A 19648-nucleotide genomic window follows, 5' to 3' on the forward strand; every position below is an offset into this window, starting at 1 on the left:
ATTTAGGGATTTCACCATCTACTGTCTGTGATATCATCAAAAGGTTCAGAGAATCTTGAGAAATCACTGCACGTAAGCGATGATATTACGGACCTTCAATCCCTCAGGCGGTACTGCATCAAAAAGCGACATCAGTGTGTAAAAGATATCACCACATGAGCTCAGGAACATTTCAGAAAACCACTGTCAGTAACCACAGTTCGTCGCTATATCTGTGCTCGTTAAAAATCTACTATGTAAAGCAAAAGCCATTTATCAACAACACCCAGAAACGGCGCCGGCTTTGCTGGGCCCGAGCTTATCTAAGATGGACTGATGCAAAGTGGAAAAATGTTCTGTGGTCTGACGAGTCCACATTTCAAATAGTTTTTGGAAACTGTGGACGTCATGTCTTCCGGACCAAAGAGGAAAAGAACCGTCCAGATTGTTATAGGCGCAAAGTGTAAAAGCCAGCATCGGTGATGGTATGGGGGTGTATTAGTGGCCAAGACATGGGTAACTTACACATCTGTGAAGGCACCATTAATGCTGAAAGGTACATACAGATCTTGGAGCAACATACGTTGCCATACATACAGGTTTTGGAGTAACATATGTTGCCATCCAAGCAACGTTATCATGGACGCCCCTGCTTATTTCAGCAAGGCAATGCCAAGCCATGTGTTACAACAGCGTGGCTTCATAGTAAAAGAGTGCGGGTACTAGACTGGCCTGCCTGTAGTCCAGACCTGTCTCCCGTTGAAAATGTGTGGCACAATATGAAGCCTAAAATACCACAACGGAGACCCCCGGACTGTTGAACAACTTAAGCTGTACATCAAGCAAGAACGGGAAAGAATTCCACCTGAAAAGCTTCAAAAATTGGTCTCCTCAGTTCCTAAACGTTTACTGAGTGTTGTTAAAAGGAAAGGCCATGTAACACAGTGGTAAAAATGCCCCTGTGACAACTTTTTTGTAATGTGTTGCTGCCATTAAATTCTAAGTTAATGATTATGTCACGGTCCGGGCGCGCGTCAGTGCGCATTCATCTGTGCGGTGCACCGAGCGCAGCTCCGAGAGCGCGCACAGCGCGCCCCAGACCAGCGGCAGCGAACTGCTGCAATCAATCGCCGGCAATCTGCACACTTGGAGCTTATGATCAGACCTGCCTTCAAAAGCCTGCACAACCTGCCATCCCTCGCCGAAACATAGCCTCCTTGTACCCCACCCCTGGATCTCGACTGCCTCCCTTGATCCTCGAACCCCGCTCTGGACACGGACCTCTTGATGCCTCCCTCTGCTCCACGGACCTCGCTTGGATCCCGGACCCCTTTTGCCTATAGCCCCTGTGGATTTGTCTGCTTCCTCATCCAACAATTATGGTAATACTCAACAGTTAATTATTCATGCACATAGTCTTCCACCATACATCCCTTTTGGATCGAGTTCACACACGGCATTTCTTTGTCGTTTAATTAAATGATATTGTATATATTATATTGTATATATTATATTGTTTATATATATATATATATATATATATATATATATATATATATATATATATATATATATATATATATATATATATATATATATATATATATATATATATATATATATATATATATAATAAATTAAATGTCTTGTCTTTGCAGTCTATTCAATTGTATATAAGTTGAAAAGGATTTGCAAATCATTGTATTCTGTTTTTTTTTACGAATTACACAACGTACTAACTTCACTGGTTTTGGGTTTTGTAGTAAAAGTACAGGTATACATTAAAAACAACTTTTAAAAAAATACAAATACACAAGAACACTAGTCAACTTTAAGAGTAAACAAAAGTAAATGTAATAGAATAGAAAGTATAAACATTGCAGTTATTATGATGGTGCCCTCCTTATTATGAGTTTAAATAGAAATGTTTCTAAGTGTCTATTTGTCTCATTAAGGATGGTGGATGTGAGTCGACATTCTGTTACTGTAACTAGTCACTCCACGACGGAAATATTGGCAATAACAGCATAGCCTGGCAGTTACTATAGTATGCAGAGCGAGGGTCGGTGCACACATCATCTGCTTCTTGTTGATTCCTGAGAAGAACATAATGGCAGACGTGTTTAAAGAGTGAACGCCCACGCTTATCCCACACCCAAGTGGCCTTTACACACGCTCACCACCGTCAGATGGCCATTTTTGGCCCTGTAGACCGCCGACTCGTGGCCGCTCCGGAAGTCCACAAAGCCTTCCCTACCGGGCTGGATGTCGAATCGCACGCTGCACACACATTAACAACAACATCATTAATATGGTGTTAACATGGAGCCACAGTGACATCTCCTTACCTGCCCTGGACCACCTGGATTAGGTCCGACTTGTTGGTAATGACACACAGCTTGGTGAGGGCCTCAAACAGGAAGTCACACTGCAGAACAAGATCCCCCTATAAAGCAAATGCTAGTTACGGACGATAAAACGTCGGGTGCCTTAAAGTCACAGCGATTTAAATTGAGATCAACAAGAGTCTAAAACAGACCTGGGCAAAATACGAGTAAGATTTTCACGTTCTACATAATTTTTTTAGACCTTTAACATCAAAACCGTAGCTGCCATTATGATGAGCAGTGCGGTTTTTAAATTACCATAAGTCTTGAACTATAGAAAGTATTTCAATGGTTAAAATCTGCACTTTTGAGTGTTATAGGAGTTATTACGGTAATCTACGTCACAGCAGCTCAGACGAGGAACAAACCAGAGTGGGCGGGGTTTGTTTACAGAGCAGCCAGCCCGAAACGCATGGGTCAGGAACAGATGCGGAAGCAAATTCTTACAACAAAGTTCTGCATAAAAGTGATAATATATCATATTGTAGGTGTTTATTACTTTTTGTATTCATATTTTGCTGTTTGTTACGTTTTTGTTGTGTTTTGCTTGAAAGAGGAGTTGGCCTGAGAAGTAAAAGAGGAGCGATGTTCATGTGTTGTTAATATTCAGTGTTTTATTGTTCATAGTTAATATTGTAAATCCCACTTTCTTTATTTTAAATGTAATTTGGGTGTACAGTAAATTTGGTAAAAAACTGTAAAATTCCATTCTGTTTTTTAGAGGTGGTCTCTCATTACTTTTTTTAGAATTATATCGGACATTGTGACTTTTGGTATTAGTGTTCCGGAAAAAAAGGGACCCAAACACACATACTGTGCAGCAGATTTTTACAGTATATATAATTTATACACACATACACATTGGTCCCCCAGACACATTTTTCTCTCAATGTGGCCCCCAAGTCAAAATGTTTGCCCAGCTCTGGTCTAAAAGCAGGGGTATCAAACTTGTTTACATTGAGGGCCACATCGCAGTCATGGCTGCCCTTGGAGGGACGCTTGTTACAGTGACTATATCCATCAGTGGTTAGCGCTCGTGTCTCACAGCGAGAAGGTCTTGGGTTCGATTCCGGCAATAGGCAACATTTTTAAAAAGTGCATTTCCAGATAAACTTTATGTTTATCAGTCAATATAGTTAAACATTTTTTTTATGTTTTATCTTAATGTTAAAGAAAAGCCAGTAGTTTATGGCAAAAACACAAAATATGCAACATTTTTCCCCAAAAAATATTAAAAGTGGAATATGTACCCCCATTCCTTGTGTTTATTTACTTTTACGTTATATTTTATTGTATATCTTATGTATTATGTATTTATTTATTTTACCTTATCTATTCTTTTATTTATCTTTAATATATTTTGTTAGATTGAATCTATGTTTGCATATATTCATGTGTGTCTATATCTGTTGTGGGCACTAGGTGACAATTACCTTGGGAATTGAGTGGGTGGGTATTGTAAGGGGTGGGGTTTATTATGTTACATATTGTAAAATGTGCAGATACCTCAACTTGCTGTTGCCATGATCCATCATACTGTACTGTCTGCAAAATTCAATAAATAATTCAATAATTATGGAATATGTGATGTGAAGTATTTGGAGCCTTTAATAGGTCAATAAATCACAACAACATTGATTTTGATTCATCATTTTTTTAGGAAAAACACACAAAGTATCCAAAAGAGTCCCACTTATGAAAGTGTTAATAATAAGTGATATACTTTTCTTTTTTTACTTTCACCACTTAAATCTCTACATCAACTTCAGATCTATTCGTTAATTATAAGTTATAATTGTTGTTTGTTTGTTAGTTTTATGGCATTTTTGTCTTAGAAAACTTAGTTTTTTATGGCAAACACACAAAATATACAATATTTTCCCCAAATAATATTTTAAAGTGGAATATTTTATGTGAAGTAATTGGAACCTTTAATAGGTCAATAATTCATAATAACATTGATTTTGAGTCATTGCTTTTTTTTTAGCAAAAAACTGTTGAAAAAAACACTAAAAGTATCCAAAAGAGTCCCACTTATGAAAGTGTTAAAAATAAGTCATATATTTCTCTTTTTTTACTTTCAATACTTAAATCTCTAGATTAACTTCAGATCTATCCGTTGATTATCAGTTTTAATTTTGTTTGTTTGGCATTTTTGTCATAGAAAACTTTGTGTTTTTTATGGCAAACACAGAAAATATATAATATTTTCTCCAAACAATATTTTAAAGTGGAATATTTGATGTGAAGTAATTTGAGTTTCGAATAGGTCAATAATTCATAACAACACTGATTGTGATCGATTATTATTTTTTGAGCCATGACAGTTTTAAAGAAATAACCAGCCTGCATGGCAGCTTTGTGTTATCCGAGTCAACATTGCAATTTTTTATGAATATAATATGCATGAAAACACTCCTACAGACATCACGCATGGGACGCTTTAGTAATACCACTTCATACCACTAGGCCTACTCAGTGGCCTAGTGGTTAGAGCAGGGGTAGGGAACCTATGGCTCTAGAGCCAGATGTGGTTCTTTTGATGACTGCATCTGGCTCTCAGATAAATCTTAGCTGACATTACTTAACAGGATAAGTACTAGAGATGCGCGGTATAATCCGCGGGTCGGGCGGATGCATGACGAAAAAAATAGATTTTAAATAGATTCGGGCGGGTGGTGGTAGAACCAATTCAGAAAAAAAAAATACATAATTAAAAGTTGTTACCCACATACGAAAAACGACCAGCACTCTTTGAAACAGGCAATTATTCATCAGGCACCGCTGCAGCTGTCACGCCAAATTTCTTCCCCCCTACAAAAGCCTTCCCCCCCATTTACTTCCGAGGCTGCGTCCAATAAAGTCACAAAGTTGCCGGGGGTCCTTAACCCGCACGCGACTGTCCTGTTTCGCGCCTGTACAAAAAAAAACAATAATCGATTTCTTCAGATTCCAGCAGCTGTCAAAGACGAAGTATCCTTCCAGCGACGGGCAGTCAAAGCCGAAGTGCTATCGATCGCTGTCAATGACGTAAGAGGAAATATGACCACGGAAGTAAATGGGGGGGGGGGGAAGGTTTTTGTAGGGGGAAGAAACTTGGCGTGACACAGCACACCACAACACAACACAACAGCAGAAGAAGAAAAAATTAAAAAGATAGCAACGCCGGCAACGTGGTACGCGACAAACTAAAAAAGGGAATACTAAAGATCAGGGGAAAAAAATAACAATAATAGTCAACACGTTCTTAATGGAAATGACAATAATATTATAATAATGATAAATAATATTATCACACATTAATATCTCTTAGCCTCTAATGCGTGGCACGCATTGAATGTCTCTGCTGCATTGGATCAGTCTCCTTTCTTTAACAGGAATGCCTTGCATCGTCTATATTAGATGTATAACAACGGGTGGGTGGCGGGCGGTTGTGGTTTTGATAAAATGTTAGTTCGGGTGGATGGCGGGTGGATGACGACTTTTGTGATGCGGTTGCGGATGAAATAATTGCCTATCCGCGCATCTCTAATAAGTACTGAATAATTCAGCTGGTAATCACAGTGTTAAAAATAACGTTCAAAATATAAAACATTCTCATGCATTTTAATCCATCCATCCGTTTTCTAGCGCACATGTTCAAGAAGTCGCATTAATGGTAAGAAGTATTTTATTTATTATTGGTTAGCTTCAGAATAACAATGTTATTAAGAAGAATGAGAGACTTATTATACTCTAAAAATGTTGGTCTTACTTAAAAATGCACAAATTTAGTTGTATTCAGTGTTAAAAAAAATATTATATGGCTCTCATGGAAATACATTTTAAAATATTTGGCTTTCATGGCTCTCTCAGCCAAAAGGGTTCCCGACCCCTGGGTTAGAGTGTCCGTCCTGAGATCGGTAGGCTGTGAGTTCAAACCCCGGCCGAGTCATACCAAAGACTATAAAAACGGGACCATTACCTCCCTGCTTGGCACTCAGCATCAAGGGTTGAAATTGGGGGTTAAATCACCAAAAATGATTCCCGGGCGCGGCCACCGCTGCTGCTCACTGCTCCCCTCACCTCCCAGGGGGTGAACAAGGGGATGGGTCGAATGCAGAGGACAAATTTCACCACACCTAGTGTGTGTGTGACAATCATTGGTACTTTAACTTAACTTAAATAAGAATTGCTTTAGTTATATTGTAAAACTTACAAACGTTGCTTGCAGTGATGAATAAAGAAGCCATACGAGTAGAAACGCTATGGACACTAGGAAGACGGAACGGGACTTCTATCTCCGGTTCAAAGCTCTAAACGGCACAAACTCAACGCAGCAGCACCTGCAGTGAGCGAACTTGTCCAAAAGATGGCGCCATAGCACAAAAAATAACCGCCCATTTTTTAGTGTATTTGCACGTGTTTTATGAAAACGATTAACATTATGGCATCAGTTAAGAAAACTCCATGAATTACTTGCATTGAAAAAGGTGGCCTTTTACGACATCTGAGCCGAGGATGTCGTTGTGCAGCCCTTTCAGATATTTGTGATTAAGGGCTATTCAAGTCAACTTTGATTGATTGATTATGTTTTTATTTTTTTCTAGTAGTATTTTTAGAATGTTCCACGGGCCGTTAAAAAATGATCCGCGGGTCACTTTGGACACTCTTGCTACAAAGTCTAATAAGCCCAGACAATGTAAATCATCAGAAGGAAGTTCAGGTACAGGCTTTAAAAACACACCAACGCATCATCCTATCTACCTTCTGCTTGATGTCATCACATGCAACATGGAGGATCAGGAAGTTGTCACTCAGGTTGCTGACGGAAACGCCTGAATAAAAAAAGAAGACACGTGTCGCCACTTTCCTTACATACTCTGTTTAATCCCCCTGCTTGTTACCTTTCAGCGAGCTGTAATCAATCCTCTGCTTGATCTTGGCCTCCTCCACGAGATAGGCGGCTTCCTGAGTGAAGACGAGCTGCCGCGGATGAGGCCTGAAGCCGTTCCTGTCATACTTGACCACGGGGACGGCGTACTTGACGCGCTCGTGACGAATCGCTTGCATGACTTTCATGCTTATGTCTTCAGTGCCTTATTTGAATAGATGCAAGTACAAATGGCGAGGGATGGTTTAAGATGAGAGAGGAAATAACAACACAGTCTCACCTATCCTGGTGTCCAGGAAGGGTCTGCACACACTGTAGGGGTAGTTCTCCTTTTTGTCTTTGAACATGCGACCGCTCTGGACTTTTAACTCAAGCTGCAAACAAATTGTAATGATGAAGAATAACTCCATGATGGGAGTTATTTTAAAAAGTGTATGGGATTGTACCTGTGCTTTCCTCTCCTCGGTCATTCCTTGGACGTACTTACGGACCATGTGGCGAATGTAGAGCTTTTTTAGGAGCTGGGACGCCTGCACAACGGACAAAATATTATTGTTAGAATAATTTCTAAGTTATCACAAAAACTTTGTGTTACATTAAGTGCCCGGTGAGAAGCAAAAGCTGTCTTTGAAACCTACCAAGAAGAAGGCTTGTAAAACTCCACTGTGTAGGGGGGAAGCAACATGAAGGTGTTCTGTTTTCTTTCATGTATTGTAATCAACAGAAAGATATTGTTTTAACCCAAGGACTACAAAACGTAGAGAAGGCAGGATCTGCCCAAGTTCCAGACGACCTCTTTTTGAACCTCCTTTTTGAACTGTTTTACGGACCTCTTTTTGAACTGTTTTACGGACCTCTTTTTGAACTCTTTTACGACCTCTTTTTTGAACCAACCTTTTCTGTGACGTACTTGCGACCTTCGTCCTTTAGAAACAGCTATGGCCATGTGGTCAGGGAAGGTCCAAATAAAAGGAGGAGGCGTGCAATCTTTTGGCAGAGCGTAATGACACTGTACAAAGGTACAGTGTCCAAGCGTCTCTCCTCAAATTGAGCCAAATTGAATTCTGTCTCTGTTTAATTCTTTGCTTCTTGTCTTGTTTAATAGATGTCATCAGTGTTTGAACCTGACAATTATCACAGCAAATTATTATCGAGCTATTCTTTGCGATACAGGAGCATCAAATATTTGGGCCAATTGTAACAAATAATGACACATTTTTATTTTTCATTTCATTCTTTTGCATTTCATGACTCCCGGAGATATTCCTACAAAAAAAGGGTATTTAAAAAAATAAATAATAAATAAATATTGAAATAGAATAATTAATTAATGTTGTCAAACAAATTTTCAAAATAAAATTACAGAAAACAGAATACAATTAAAAAAAAGTTGTAGCCGTAAAATATATAATTCGTAGACATAATAGCCTATCCCAGCTGCATTTGGACGGAAGGCGGGGTACACCCCGGACAAGTCGTCACCTCATCACAGGGCCAACACAAATAGACAGACAACATTCAAACTCACATTCACACACTAGGGACCCTTTAGTGTTGCCAATCAACCTATCCCCAGGTGCATGTCTTTGGAGGTGGCAGGAAGCCGGAGTACCCGGAGGGAACCCACGCAGTCACGGGGAGAACATGCAAACTCCACACAGAAAGATCCTGAGCCCGGGATTGAACTCAGGACTACTCAGGCACATGCACTTGTGAGGCACATGCACTAACCACTGTTCCACCGTGCACCGGCTTGGCATTGTCTTGCTGAAATAAGCAGGGGCGTCCATGATAGCTTGGATGGAAACATATGTTGCTCCAAAACCTGTATGTACCTTTCAGCATTAATGGTGCCTTCACAGATGTGTAAGTTACCCATGTCTTGGCCACTAATACACCCCCATACCATCACAGATGCTGGCTTTTCAACTTTGTGCCTAGAACAATCCAGATGGTTCTTTTCCCTCTTTGTTTCAGAGGACACAACGTCCACAGTTTCCAAAAACAATTTGAAATGTGGATGCGTTAGACCACAGAACACTTTCCCACTTTGCATCAGTCCATCTTAGACAAGCTCGAGCCCAGCAAAGCCGGCGGCGTTTCTGGGTGTTGTTGATAAATGGCTTTGGCTTTGCATAGTAGAGTTCTAACTTGCACTTACAGATGTAGCGACCAACTGTAGTTACTGACAGTGGTTTTCTGAAGTGTTCCTGACCATGAATATAGGTTGAAAGGATTTGCAAATCATTGTTTTCTGTTTTTATTTATGATTTACAAAACGTGCCAACTTCATTGGTTTTGGGTTATGTATAATATGGCACAATGCTGTATCATCATAAGTTACTGTTGAAGCAGCTTGTGCCACACACACACACACACACACACGGGCACACACCTCGTTCATTACAGGCGCAGGGGTGGGCCAAGAGTCTTTTTCCAGGACCGTCTTTGGGAGGTTCTCCTTGAGCCGAGTCAAATAGTTTTGCCTCACGTATGCCAGGTACTCTCTGTTGTCAGCGCTGGAAGGATCATTTCTGGTCATGAAACCTTTAATGAACCTACAACACATTGGAATTCATTTCAACTGTTGCTGCCATCTTGTCCGAAAGCACCATTAGTCTTCATGTGTACCTCTTGATGATGCGAACTGCCCATTCCCTCTTTTCTCGCTCCTTTCTCGCCATCATGCCTCGAAAGCAGTTCTCTATCTTAGTGGCTGTTTACGTGAAGACAAAGAGAGATCAAGTAAATGTGTCCGCCTCACATGATACACTTGTGCAAGCGTTCAAAAAACACTCACCGGCCTCTTTCTGCTTCTGGTAGTCGCCTTTCACGCGGTAGCCTTTGTATTTGGCCTGAATCCTTGTAGCTGCAAAAATAAATCTTCTCTAAGTGCTACATTACGGTCGATTGGTTGTTGATGGACTCTGCTCCACTTGGAGCGATGGGTATTGGTGGCCCCAGAAATGCAGCGGTCCCTTTGTTAAATCTTTGTTTGACATACTTTTAACTAGAGATGTCCGATAATGGCTTATTTGCCGATATCCGATATTCCAATATTGTCCAACTCTTAATTACCGATTCCGATATCAACCGATTCTGTTCATAACTTTTATAGACAGAATTTCTAGGCGCAGTCAAGGCGTTGAGGGGATCTGGTTTGGTGGCTGCAGGATTAGGTCTCTGCTTTTTGCAGATGATGTGGTCCTGATGGCTTCATCTGGCCAGGATCTTCAGCTCTCGCCGGATCGGTTCGCAGCTGAGTGTGAAGCGACTGGGATGAGAATCAGCACCTCCAAGTCCGAGTTCATGGTTCTCGCCCGGAAAATGGTGGAGTGCCATCTCCGGGGTGCGGAGGAGACCCTGCCCCAAGTGGAGGAGTTCAAGTACCTCGGAGTCTTGTTCACGAGTGAGGGAAGAGTGGATGGTGAGATCGACAGGCGGATCGGTGCGGCGTCTTCAGTAATGCGGACGCTGTATCGATCCGTTGTGGTGAAGAAGGAGCTGAGCCGGAAGGCAAAGCTCTCAATTTACTGGTCGATCTACGTTCCCATCCTCACCTATGGTCATGAGCTTTGGGTTATGACCGAAAGGACAAGATCACGGGTACATGCGGCCGAAATGAGTTTCCTCCGCCGGGTGGCGGGTCTCTCCCTTAGAGATAGGGTGAGAAGCTCTGCCATCCGGGGGGAGCTCAAAGTAAAGCCGCTGCTTCTCCACATCGAGAGGAGCCAGTTGAGGTGGTTCGGGCATCTGGTCAGGATGCCACCCAAACGCCTCCCTAGGGAGGTGTGTAGGGCACGTCCGACCGGTAGGAGGCCACGGGGAAGACCCAGGACACGTTGGGAAGACTATGTCTCCCGGCTGGCCTGGGAACGCCTCGGGATCCCCCGGGAAGAGCTGGACGAAGTGGCTGGGGAGAGGGAAGTCTGGGTTTCCCTGCTTAGGCTGCTGCCCCCGCGACCCGACCTCGGATAAGCGGAAGAAGATGGATGGATGGATGGACGATATCAACCGATACCTATATATACAGTTGTGGAATTAACACATTATTATGCCTAATTTTGTTGTGAGGCCCCGCTGGATGCATTAAACAATGTAACAAGGTTTTCCAAAATAAATCAACTCAAGTTATGGAAAAAAATGCCAACATGGCACTGCCATATTTATTATTGAAGTCACAAAGTGCATTATTTTTTTTAACATGCCTCAAAACAGCAGCTTGGAAATTGGGACAGTGCTCTCCCTGAGAGAGCATGAGGAGGTTCAGGTGGGCGGTGTTGGGGGGAGGGTAGCAGGGGGTGTATATTGTAGCATCCCGGAAGAGTTAGTGCTGCAAGGGGTTCTGGGCATTTGTTCTGTTGTGTTAAATGATAAAGGATAAATGGGTTATACTTGTATAGCGCTTTTCTACCTTCAAGGTACTCAAAGCGCTTTGACAGTATTTCCACATTCACACACTGATGGCGGGAGCTGCCATGCAAGGTGCTAACCAGCAGCCATCAGGAGCAAGGGTGAAGTGTCTTGCCCAAGGACACAACGGACGTGACTAGGATGGTAGAAGGTGGAGATTGAGCCCCAGTAACCAGCAACCCTCCGATTGCTGGCACGGCCACTCTACCAACTTCGCCACGCCGTCCCTGTGTTTATGTTGTGTTACGATGCGGATGTTCTCCCGAAATGTATTTGTCATTCTTGTTTGGTGTGGGTTCACAGTGTGGCGCATATTTGTAACAGTGTTAAAGTTGTTTATACGGTCACCCTCAGTGTGACCTGTATGGCTCTTGACCAAGTATGCATTGCATTTACTTGTGTGTGTGAAAAGCTGTAGATATTATGTGACTGGGCCGGCACGCAAAGGAAGTGCCTTTTAAGGTTTATTGGCGCTCTGTACTTCTCCCTACGTCCGTGTACACAGCGGCGTTTTAAAAAGTCAGAAATTTTACATTTTGAAACCGATACCGATAATTTTTAAACCGATACAGATAATTTCCGATATTACATTTTAAAGCATTTATCGGCCGATATTATCGGACATCCCTAACTAATACCGTACAACCCTAATACACACACACACTCAGAGGCGCTGCACTATACGCTTACGACTCACCTAGATTATGTTTGCACACTTGAAAGGCGTCTTCCGTTGCAAACAGAGTTTCCGGATGGCGGATGAAAATCTTTGTCCTCAAGGAGGCGAGGAGACATTATATTAAGACTAGTATTTTACCCCGAGGTATGAATATGTGATTGTCTTACCTGCCCATCTTGTACTCATCAGGTTTGTAGCCCAGATGCTTGATTAGGCACTGCACACCTTCCGCAGCGGTACCTTTCCAGTTGGGCCAGGTGTCCGGACATAAGGCCTTGTACCTGCAAAAAGGAGACAATAGGAGAAGGAATTCAAAGAAGAGTTGTGCTTAGCTTACCTCTGGAGGAAGATCTCATATTTTCGGCGGTACGCAAACCCTGCACGCCGGACCCTCAGGTGCTCCATCAGGCCCAGGTACTTGACCTGATGTCGCACCAGCACTTCATCAAAGCGTCCTATAAGCGGGAGAGGGAATCGTCTGAATTTTGTGGCAAAGATGCTAAAGTGCAGTGTATTCCGTCTCACCCGGCAGTTTGGCTTCATTGGGTTTGATGCAGCGGATGTACCAAGGCTCTTTGGTCATTAGGATCTCGGTCAGGCCCACCAGGCTGCTCTTGAACTGGGTCACCACCTGCAGGAAAGAACATGATCTTGTAGTGACCTTTATGACACGAAAAGGTAAGAACGTTAACCTCTCTTACAGTTTCAGGTCTCCTCTTTCGGTCCGGCTCAGTAGAAGGAAAACAATGTTTGATGATAGCATTTTTCGACTGTTGCATAACCTTAAAAAAGACAAGATATGTATTATTTTTTTCTCCCATATAACAAGCCTTGTAAGACATTTTTTGAGACAGAACATGAAGCACTGCAATTCTAAAAAAGATAAACATAAAAAAGTATAATGAAAATATTGCATTATTTAATATTAATACATAACAAAGGGAATAACAATCATTCATGTTTTTATTTTCATTATATTCATTAACCATATTAATATCTTAGCCATAGGACTGAGGCCCATTGTTGGGCCGCAAGCGCTCCAGAGAATGCCGCCAAAAAATATGTGTTTCTCAGCTGTGGGCCGCAGCGGTAGTCAGTTGCAATAAGCTTTCCCACCACATGTGGCAGTAATGACAATATTCAAACAAACAGAAGACGTCTGGAGCTAAAGTCATAGAAAATTTTCTTAAGCGCAAAAATTATGACTAAAGGGGTGAAGCTGTATGTTCATTTTCACTTTAATCTTATTGACGGTTTAGTAAGAAAACATATTCATTATCAATTTATTTTATTATTTATTTAAATGTATTTTTCGTCAGTCATTTATGAGTCCTTTTATATTTATATGGCGCTTTTCTCTAGTGACTCAAAGCGCTTTACCTTCTTATGCAGTTTATTTGATCAGTACTTCTTTTTCTAATCAGCCTGACCTAAGTCTAAGGTTTATATGTTAAATAAATAATAATCTTTGTGATGAACACATGGTTTCATATCAAGTGACAGGGTTGTAAACTGTAAGTAGGTTAGAAATAGTTATTAAATAGGGTTAAAATTAAAAGTAAGATTACTAATTCAGTGTTAATATTTGAGTGGGCCACGGGCCCCTTGGTAGTGTAAAAGTTGGCCCCCGAGCTCACCAAAGTTAAGAACCCCTATATTACATTATATTTACTTTTTATTAATAAATAATCATCAATTAAAACATAATGTCCATAGTATGTTACATTTCGGACAATAAATTCACCATACAATTAAACATGAATTAATTACCACTGTAATATAAAACGATTGTAAGAAATTACCTCTTTTCCATTTTGATACAAAAGGTCGTTGTTTTTGTCCAGAAATCCTGAAAAACATCATGTTAGACTTAAATTAGCATTGCACATAAAAATGTACTCTTGCGGGACAATTCATTAGGCACACCTGCACATTCTATTTAAAAGGGGTCATATTATTTTCTACATTTAAAACACTTCCTCTTTGGTCAAAAGTTTGCATAAATTATGTTTTACAGACCATTTTCAAGCCACTTTCTGTTTTGTGGGCAGTCTTATTTACGTGAATACACTTCGATAGCGTCTAAGTTGGAACTATTTGTGTTAGAAATGGATGTGTATGTACGAGCCAGTCTGCCCCAAAAGAGAATAGCGAAAGAGAAGAAGCAAATCCAAGCGTAAGCTCAGGGGGGACAGAGCCTTCTCTGTTGCGGGCCCCAAACTTTGGAATGATCTTCCACTCCATGTGAGACAGGCCCCTTCTTTGGCTATTTTTAAGACCCTTCTTAAAACCCATTTTTATTCACTGGCTTTTAACCCAGCATGAGACTTTAAACTGTTTTTAACTTTTAACTTTTTTAACTGTTATTAACTTTTAACTGCTTTTTATCTAACAAAATTGTTCTTAGGGTAATTTTGTATTTGCTTTTTTAATGTGTATTTTACTTCTGTTTAAAATTTTATTTTTTAGTCTGTCCTTCGCCTTTATTTCTTTGTGGTGTTCAGCCCTTTGTTTTTCAACTGTGGTTGTTTTTAAAGGGCTTTATAAATAAAGTTGGTATGGTATGGTATGGTATGTTGACTACAGCGTCGGACTACAATGGCAGACCCGTACAAAGCCCTTTGGGTAAATGTATTCCATACTTGGATAATCCACTGAAGTCATTGGTGCAAAAAAATTTCAAAGATTTGGCAAATTCATAACGGCTCATTGGGCAGACGCATGAAGGAAGGCAAGATTGTTTTATAAATATATCCGCCATGCTTCAACGGTTTGATTTAAAATTTTCGGGACTTATGTAGAACCCACACACACAAAAATAGGTACCAACAGGTAAGAAAATTTGGTTTTGCATGACGCGGCCCCTTTAATGAGATCAATACAGGAGCTAATCAGTAAGCATAATTCTTAATTGTGAATGCTCCAATGCTGAAGTTCAACTGAAATCCTGGAATTTTTTTAGAATTGTTCAAGTAGAGCACACTATTCCCAAACAGGCTGAATATTTTGAAGTTGGAACAATTTGAATCAGATGTAAAATGTGGGAGTTGTGGAACTTTGAAAAATGTCCCATTGATTTCAATGGGAATTTCCCCAAAATTTTGGAAAGCAGGAATTTTTTTGAAAATGGTGAAAAACTTGAATGGTCTGAATGAGTTGAAATGGTTGGTGTTGGAAGTTTTCAAATTGGTCGAGAAATGTTGATGTAGCAACATGTTGAATTGAGAAATGGTATTACGGAATTCCTGGAATTTCGGGAAAACCGGGAATTTTTCCAGCTCAAAAAACAAATTTGTTTTTGTCCTGATTAAGAGGAATGTTTAGACTGTAGAACGGTTGAAATGCGTTGAAAAATATGGAAGGAGTAGTCGCCAAAAAAAGAGTGGAAATAGGGTTTTGGAAAACCAGGAATTCTGGAAAATCCTGGAATTTTTTTGGAACTTGGAAAGAAGGTATTTAACATTTCCATGATGGTGGAATGTGTTGAAGGTGGAACAATTTGAATAGGTTGAAAAATGTGGGAGTTGTGGAACTTCAAAAAATGTCCCATTGATTTCAATGGGAATTTCCCAAAAATGTGGGAATTTCGGGAAAAGTGGGAATTTTTTTGAAAATGGTAAAAAACTTGAATGGTCTGAATGAGTTGAAATGGTTGGTGTTGGAATTTTTCAAATCGGTCGAGAAATGTTGATATAGCAACATGTTGAATTGAGAAATGCTAGTACGGAATTCCTGGAATTTCGGGAAAACCGGGAATTTGTCCAGTTCAAAAAACAACTTTGTTTTTGTCCTGATTAAGAGGAATGTTTTGATCATAGAACGGTTGAAATGCGTTGAAAAATGTGGAAGGAGTAGTCGCCAAAAAAAGAGTGGAAATAGGGCTTTGGAAAACCAGGAATTCTGGAAAATCCTGGAATTTTTTTGGAACTTGGAAAGAAGGTATTTAACATTTCTATGATGGTGGAATGTGTTGAAGGTGGAACAGTTTGAATAGGTTTAAAATTTGGAAGTTGTGGAACTTTAAAAAATGTCCCATTGATTTCAATGGGAATTTCCCAAAAATGTGTGAATTTCGGGAAAAGCGGGAATTTTTTTGAAAATGGTAAAAAACCTGCATGGTTTGAATGAGTTGAAATTGTTGGTGTTGGAATTTTTCAAATCGGTCGAGAAATGTTGATGTAGCAACATGTTGAATTGAGAAATGGTATTACGGAATTCCTGGAATTTCGGGAAAACTGGGAATTTTTCCAGCTCAAAAAACAAATTTGTTTTTGTCCTGATTAAGAGGAATGTTTAGACTGTAGAACGGTTGAAATGCGTTGAAAAATGTGGAAGGAGTAGTCGCCAAAAAAAGAGTGGAAATAGGGCTTTGGAAAACCAGGAATTCTGGAAAATCATGGAATTTTTTTGGAACTTGGAAAGAAGGTATTTAACATTTCCATGATGGTGGAATGTGTTGAAGGTGGAACAGTTTGAATAGGTTGAAAAATGTGGGAGTTGTGGAACTTTAAAAAATGTCCCATTGATTTCAATGGGAATTTCCCAAAAATGTGTGAATTTCGGGAAAAGCGGGAATTTTTTTGAAAATGGTAAAAAACTTGCATGGTCTGAATGAGTTGAAATTGTTGGTGTTGGAATTTTTCAAATCCGTCGAGAAATGTTGATGTAGCAACATGTTGAATTGAGAAATGGTATTACGGAATTCCTGGAATTTCGGGAAAACCGGGAATTTTTCCAGCTCAAAAAACAAATTTGTTTTTGTCCTGATTAAGACGAATGTTTAGACTGTAGAACGGTTGAAATGCGTTGAAAAATGTGGAAGGAGTAGTCGCCAAAAAAAAGAGTGGAAATAGGGCTTTGGAAAACCAGGAATTCTGGAAAATCCTGGAATTTTTTTGGAACTTGGAAAGAAGGTATTTAACATTTCCATGATGGTGGAATGTGTTGAAGGTGGAACAGTTTGAATAAGTTGAAAAATGTGGGAGTTGTGGAACTTTAAAAAATGTCCCATTGATTTCAATGGGAATTTCCCAAAAATGTGTGAATTTCGGGAAAAGCGGGAATTTTTTTGAAAATGGTAAAAAACTAGAATGGTCTGAATGAGTTGAAATGTCTGGTCTTGGAATTTTTCAAATCGGTCGAGAAATGTTGATGTAGCAACAAGTTGAATTGAGAAATGGTATTACGGAATTCCTGGAATTTCGGGAAAACCGGGAATTTTTCCAGCTCAAAAAACAAATTTGTTTTTGTCCTGATTAAGAGGAATGTTTAGACTGTAGAACGGTTGAAATGCGTTGAAAAATGTGGAAGGAGTAGTCGCCAAAAAAAGAGTGGAAATAGGGCTTTGGAAAACCAGGAATTCTGGAAAATCCTGGAATTTTTTGGAACTTGGAAAGAAAGTATTTAAAAATTCCAGGATGGTGGAATGTGTTGAAGGTGGAATGGTTTGAATAGGTTGAAAAATGTGGAAATGATGGAAGTTTGAAAAATGGCCAATTCATTTTGAATGGGAAAAATGTCCTGGAAAACCTGGAATTCTGGGAAATCTGGGAATTTTTGGAATTTGTCAAGGGAAAGCCCGCCATTCCCGAATAGGATGAACAGTTTGAAGTTGGAACGGTTTGAATTGGGTGAAAAATGTGGAAGGTAGTGCGCGCCAAAATCTGGAGAAGAAGAAGAAGAAGTTGAAGAAGTTGAATAAATAGATTAATTTTGGTGTAGAAAACCATATGTGTGAATACTTTGGAGCATTCACACAAAAATCCTACGGTGAACTATAACTGAATATAATAAAGGAAGAGGATTGGAACGCCTCGGGATCCCCCGGGAGGAGCTGGACGAAGTGGTTGGGGAGAGGGAAATCTGGGCTTCTCTGCTTAGGCTGCTGCCCCCGCGACCTGACCTCAGATAAGCGGAAGAAAATGGATGGATGGATGGATGGATGGATTCCTCACCCACTACACAGTATGTGACCTCTCCAGCGTAGTGCAGCAGGCGGAAGTCTCCTCTCTCCAGTGTTTTCCTCGTCCTTTGGTCGGCCAGTTTGTGTCTGGAGGTCAACTTGTTTCAGTACGAGGGTGTTACTTGAACTGTTGGCATCATAGCAGAAGCTTACGTGACAAAATGAGGGTGACCGCCGATCATTTCCTCCATTTTCTCCAGCAGAGTGAGATCTGTGGCCTCGCCGGGACGTAAACACTCCTCATCCTTCACCAAATGGAGAAATACAACATATATGAGATGTCCTGTCAAAGTCTACTCAAATCTAGGCTGCATTCAAACTTGTGGTTCGGTTCTCTCTGCTTACAGTGCTTAGCGTTTCAAATCGAAGACTGAATGCCAATCTGTTGGGTTGAACATGTATGTTAGAATAATTGTATCCAAGTTGTCACAAAACTTTGTGACAACTTGCGAGCAGACAAAAGCTGTCTTTAATCCTACCAAGCAGAAGGCTTGTAAAACTCCGCTGTGTAGGATGGGAAGCAACATGAAGGTGTTCTGTTTCTTTGATGTATTGTAATCCACAGAAAGATTTCATCTTGACCCAAGAACTACAAAAGCGGAGAGGAAGCAGGACCAGACTCCGCTCCAGGCGACCTCTTCTGTGAACTGTTTAACAACCTTTTCTTTAAACTGTTTTAATCAAAGGCGATAGCTGTTTACGACCGCCGTCCCTTAGAAACAGTTGTTGCCATGTAATCAGGGAAAGGCGTACAATCTTTCGCCAGAGCGTGATGGAGACTGTACAAGAGTACAGCCCAGACATCTTGTTGGATCCACTGTGGACTGGACTTTCACTGATATGTTGGATCCACTATGGACTGGACTTTCACAATATTATGTCAGACCCACTCGACATCAATGGCTTTCGGTCTCCCCTAGAGAGGGGGGGGTTACCTCTCCAAGGTTTCTCATAGTCATTCACACCGACGTCCCACTGGGGTGAGTTTTCCTTACCCTTATTTGGGCTCTGTACCGAGGATGTCGTTATGGTTTGTGCAGCCCTTTGAGACACTTGTGATTTAGGGCTATATAAATAAACATTGATTGATTGATTGATTGATTGACATCTCTCCTCAATTGAGACTAATTTAATTTTGTCTCTGTTTAATTCCTTGCTTCTTGTCTTGTTTAATAGATGTCATCAGTGTTTGAACCTGACAATGTACAGCAGATTATTTCTATATTTTGCTATATTTACCATTTTAGATTTTATTAAACATTTCCAAAATATACCTGTAAGGGAGAATCAACACTTCCGAGATTGGTCTTTTCTTGTATTTTAGTAAAGTAATTTACAAAAGGCAAACAGGGTAG

The 19648-nt window shown here is 40.4% G+C and overlaps 1 protein-coding gene across 1 annotated transcript in view; it reads right to left on the reverse strand.

Moving 5' to 3' along the window:
• Positions 1–1727: 1727 nt before the first annotated feature.
• The window catches only part of LOC133639025 (unconventional myosin-Ih-like), a 45051-nt gene continuing 27130 nt past the window's right edge, over positions 1728–19648 (reverse strand). Inside the window, exons 14-31 of the mRNA XM_062032086.1 lie at positions 18447–18538; positions 18286–18380; positions 14134–14180; positions 13033–13113; positions 12857–12962; positions 12669–12786; positions 12499–12612; positions 12350–12426; positions 10040–10108; positions 9871–9955; positions 9635–9797; positions 7686–7769; positions 7520–7613; positions 7253–7444; positions 7113–7183; positions 2328–2425; positions 2160–2259; positions 1728–2075 (exon numbers count right to left, since the gene is read on the reverse strand). Of these exons, the coding sequence (XP_061888070.1) occupies positions 2055–2075; positions 2160–2259; positions 2328–2425; positions 7113–7183; positions 7253–7444; positions 7520–7613; positions 7686–7769; positions 9635–9797; positions 9871–9955; positions 10040–10108; positions 12350–12426; positions 12499–12612; positions 12669–12786; positions 12857–12962; positions 13033–13113; positions 14134–14180; positions 18286–18380; positions 18447–18538 (1707 nt within the window). The 3' untranslated portion in view covers positions 1728–2054. The remainder of the gene's footprint in view (positions 2076–2159; positions 2260–2327; positions 2426–7112; positions 7184–7252; positions 7445–7519; positions 7614–7685; positions 7770–9634; positions 9798–9870; positions 9956–10039; positions 10109–12349; positions 12427–12498; positions 12613–12668; positions 12787–12856; positions 12963–13032; positions 13114–14133; positions 14181–18285; positions 18381–18446; positions 18539–19648) is intronic.

This window comes from Entelurus aequoreus, linkage group LG21 (genome assembly GCF_033978785.1).
Source record: "Entelurus aequoreus isolate RoL-2023_Sb linkage group LG21, RoL_Eaeq_v1.1, whole genome shotgun sequence".
Taxonomy (NCBI): Eukaryota; Metazoa; Chordata; class Actinopteri; order Syngnathiformes; family Syngnathidae; genus Entelurus; species Entelurus aequoreus.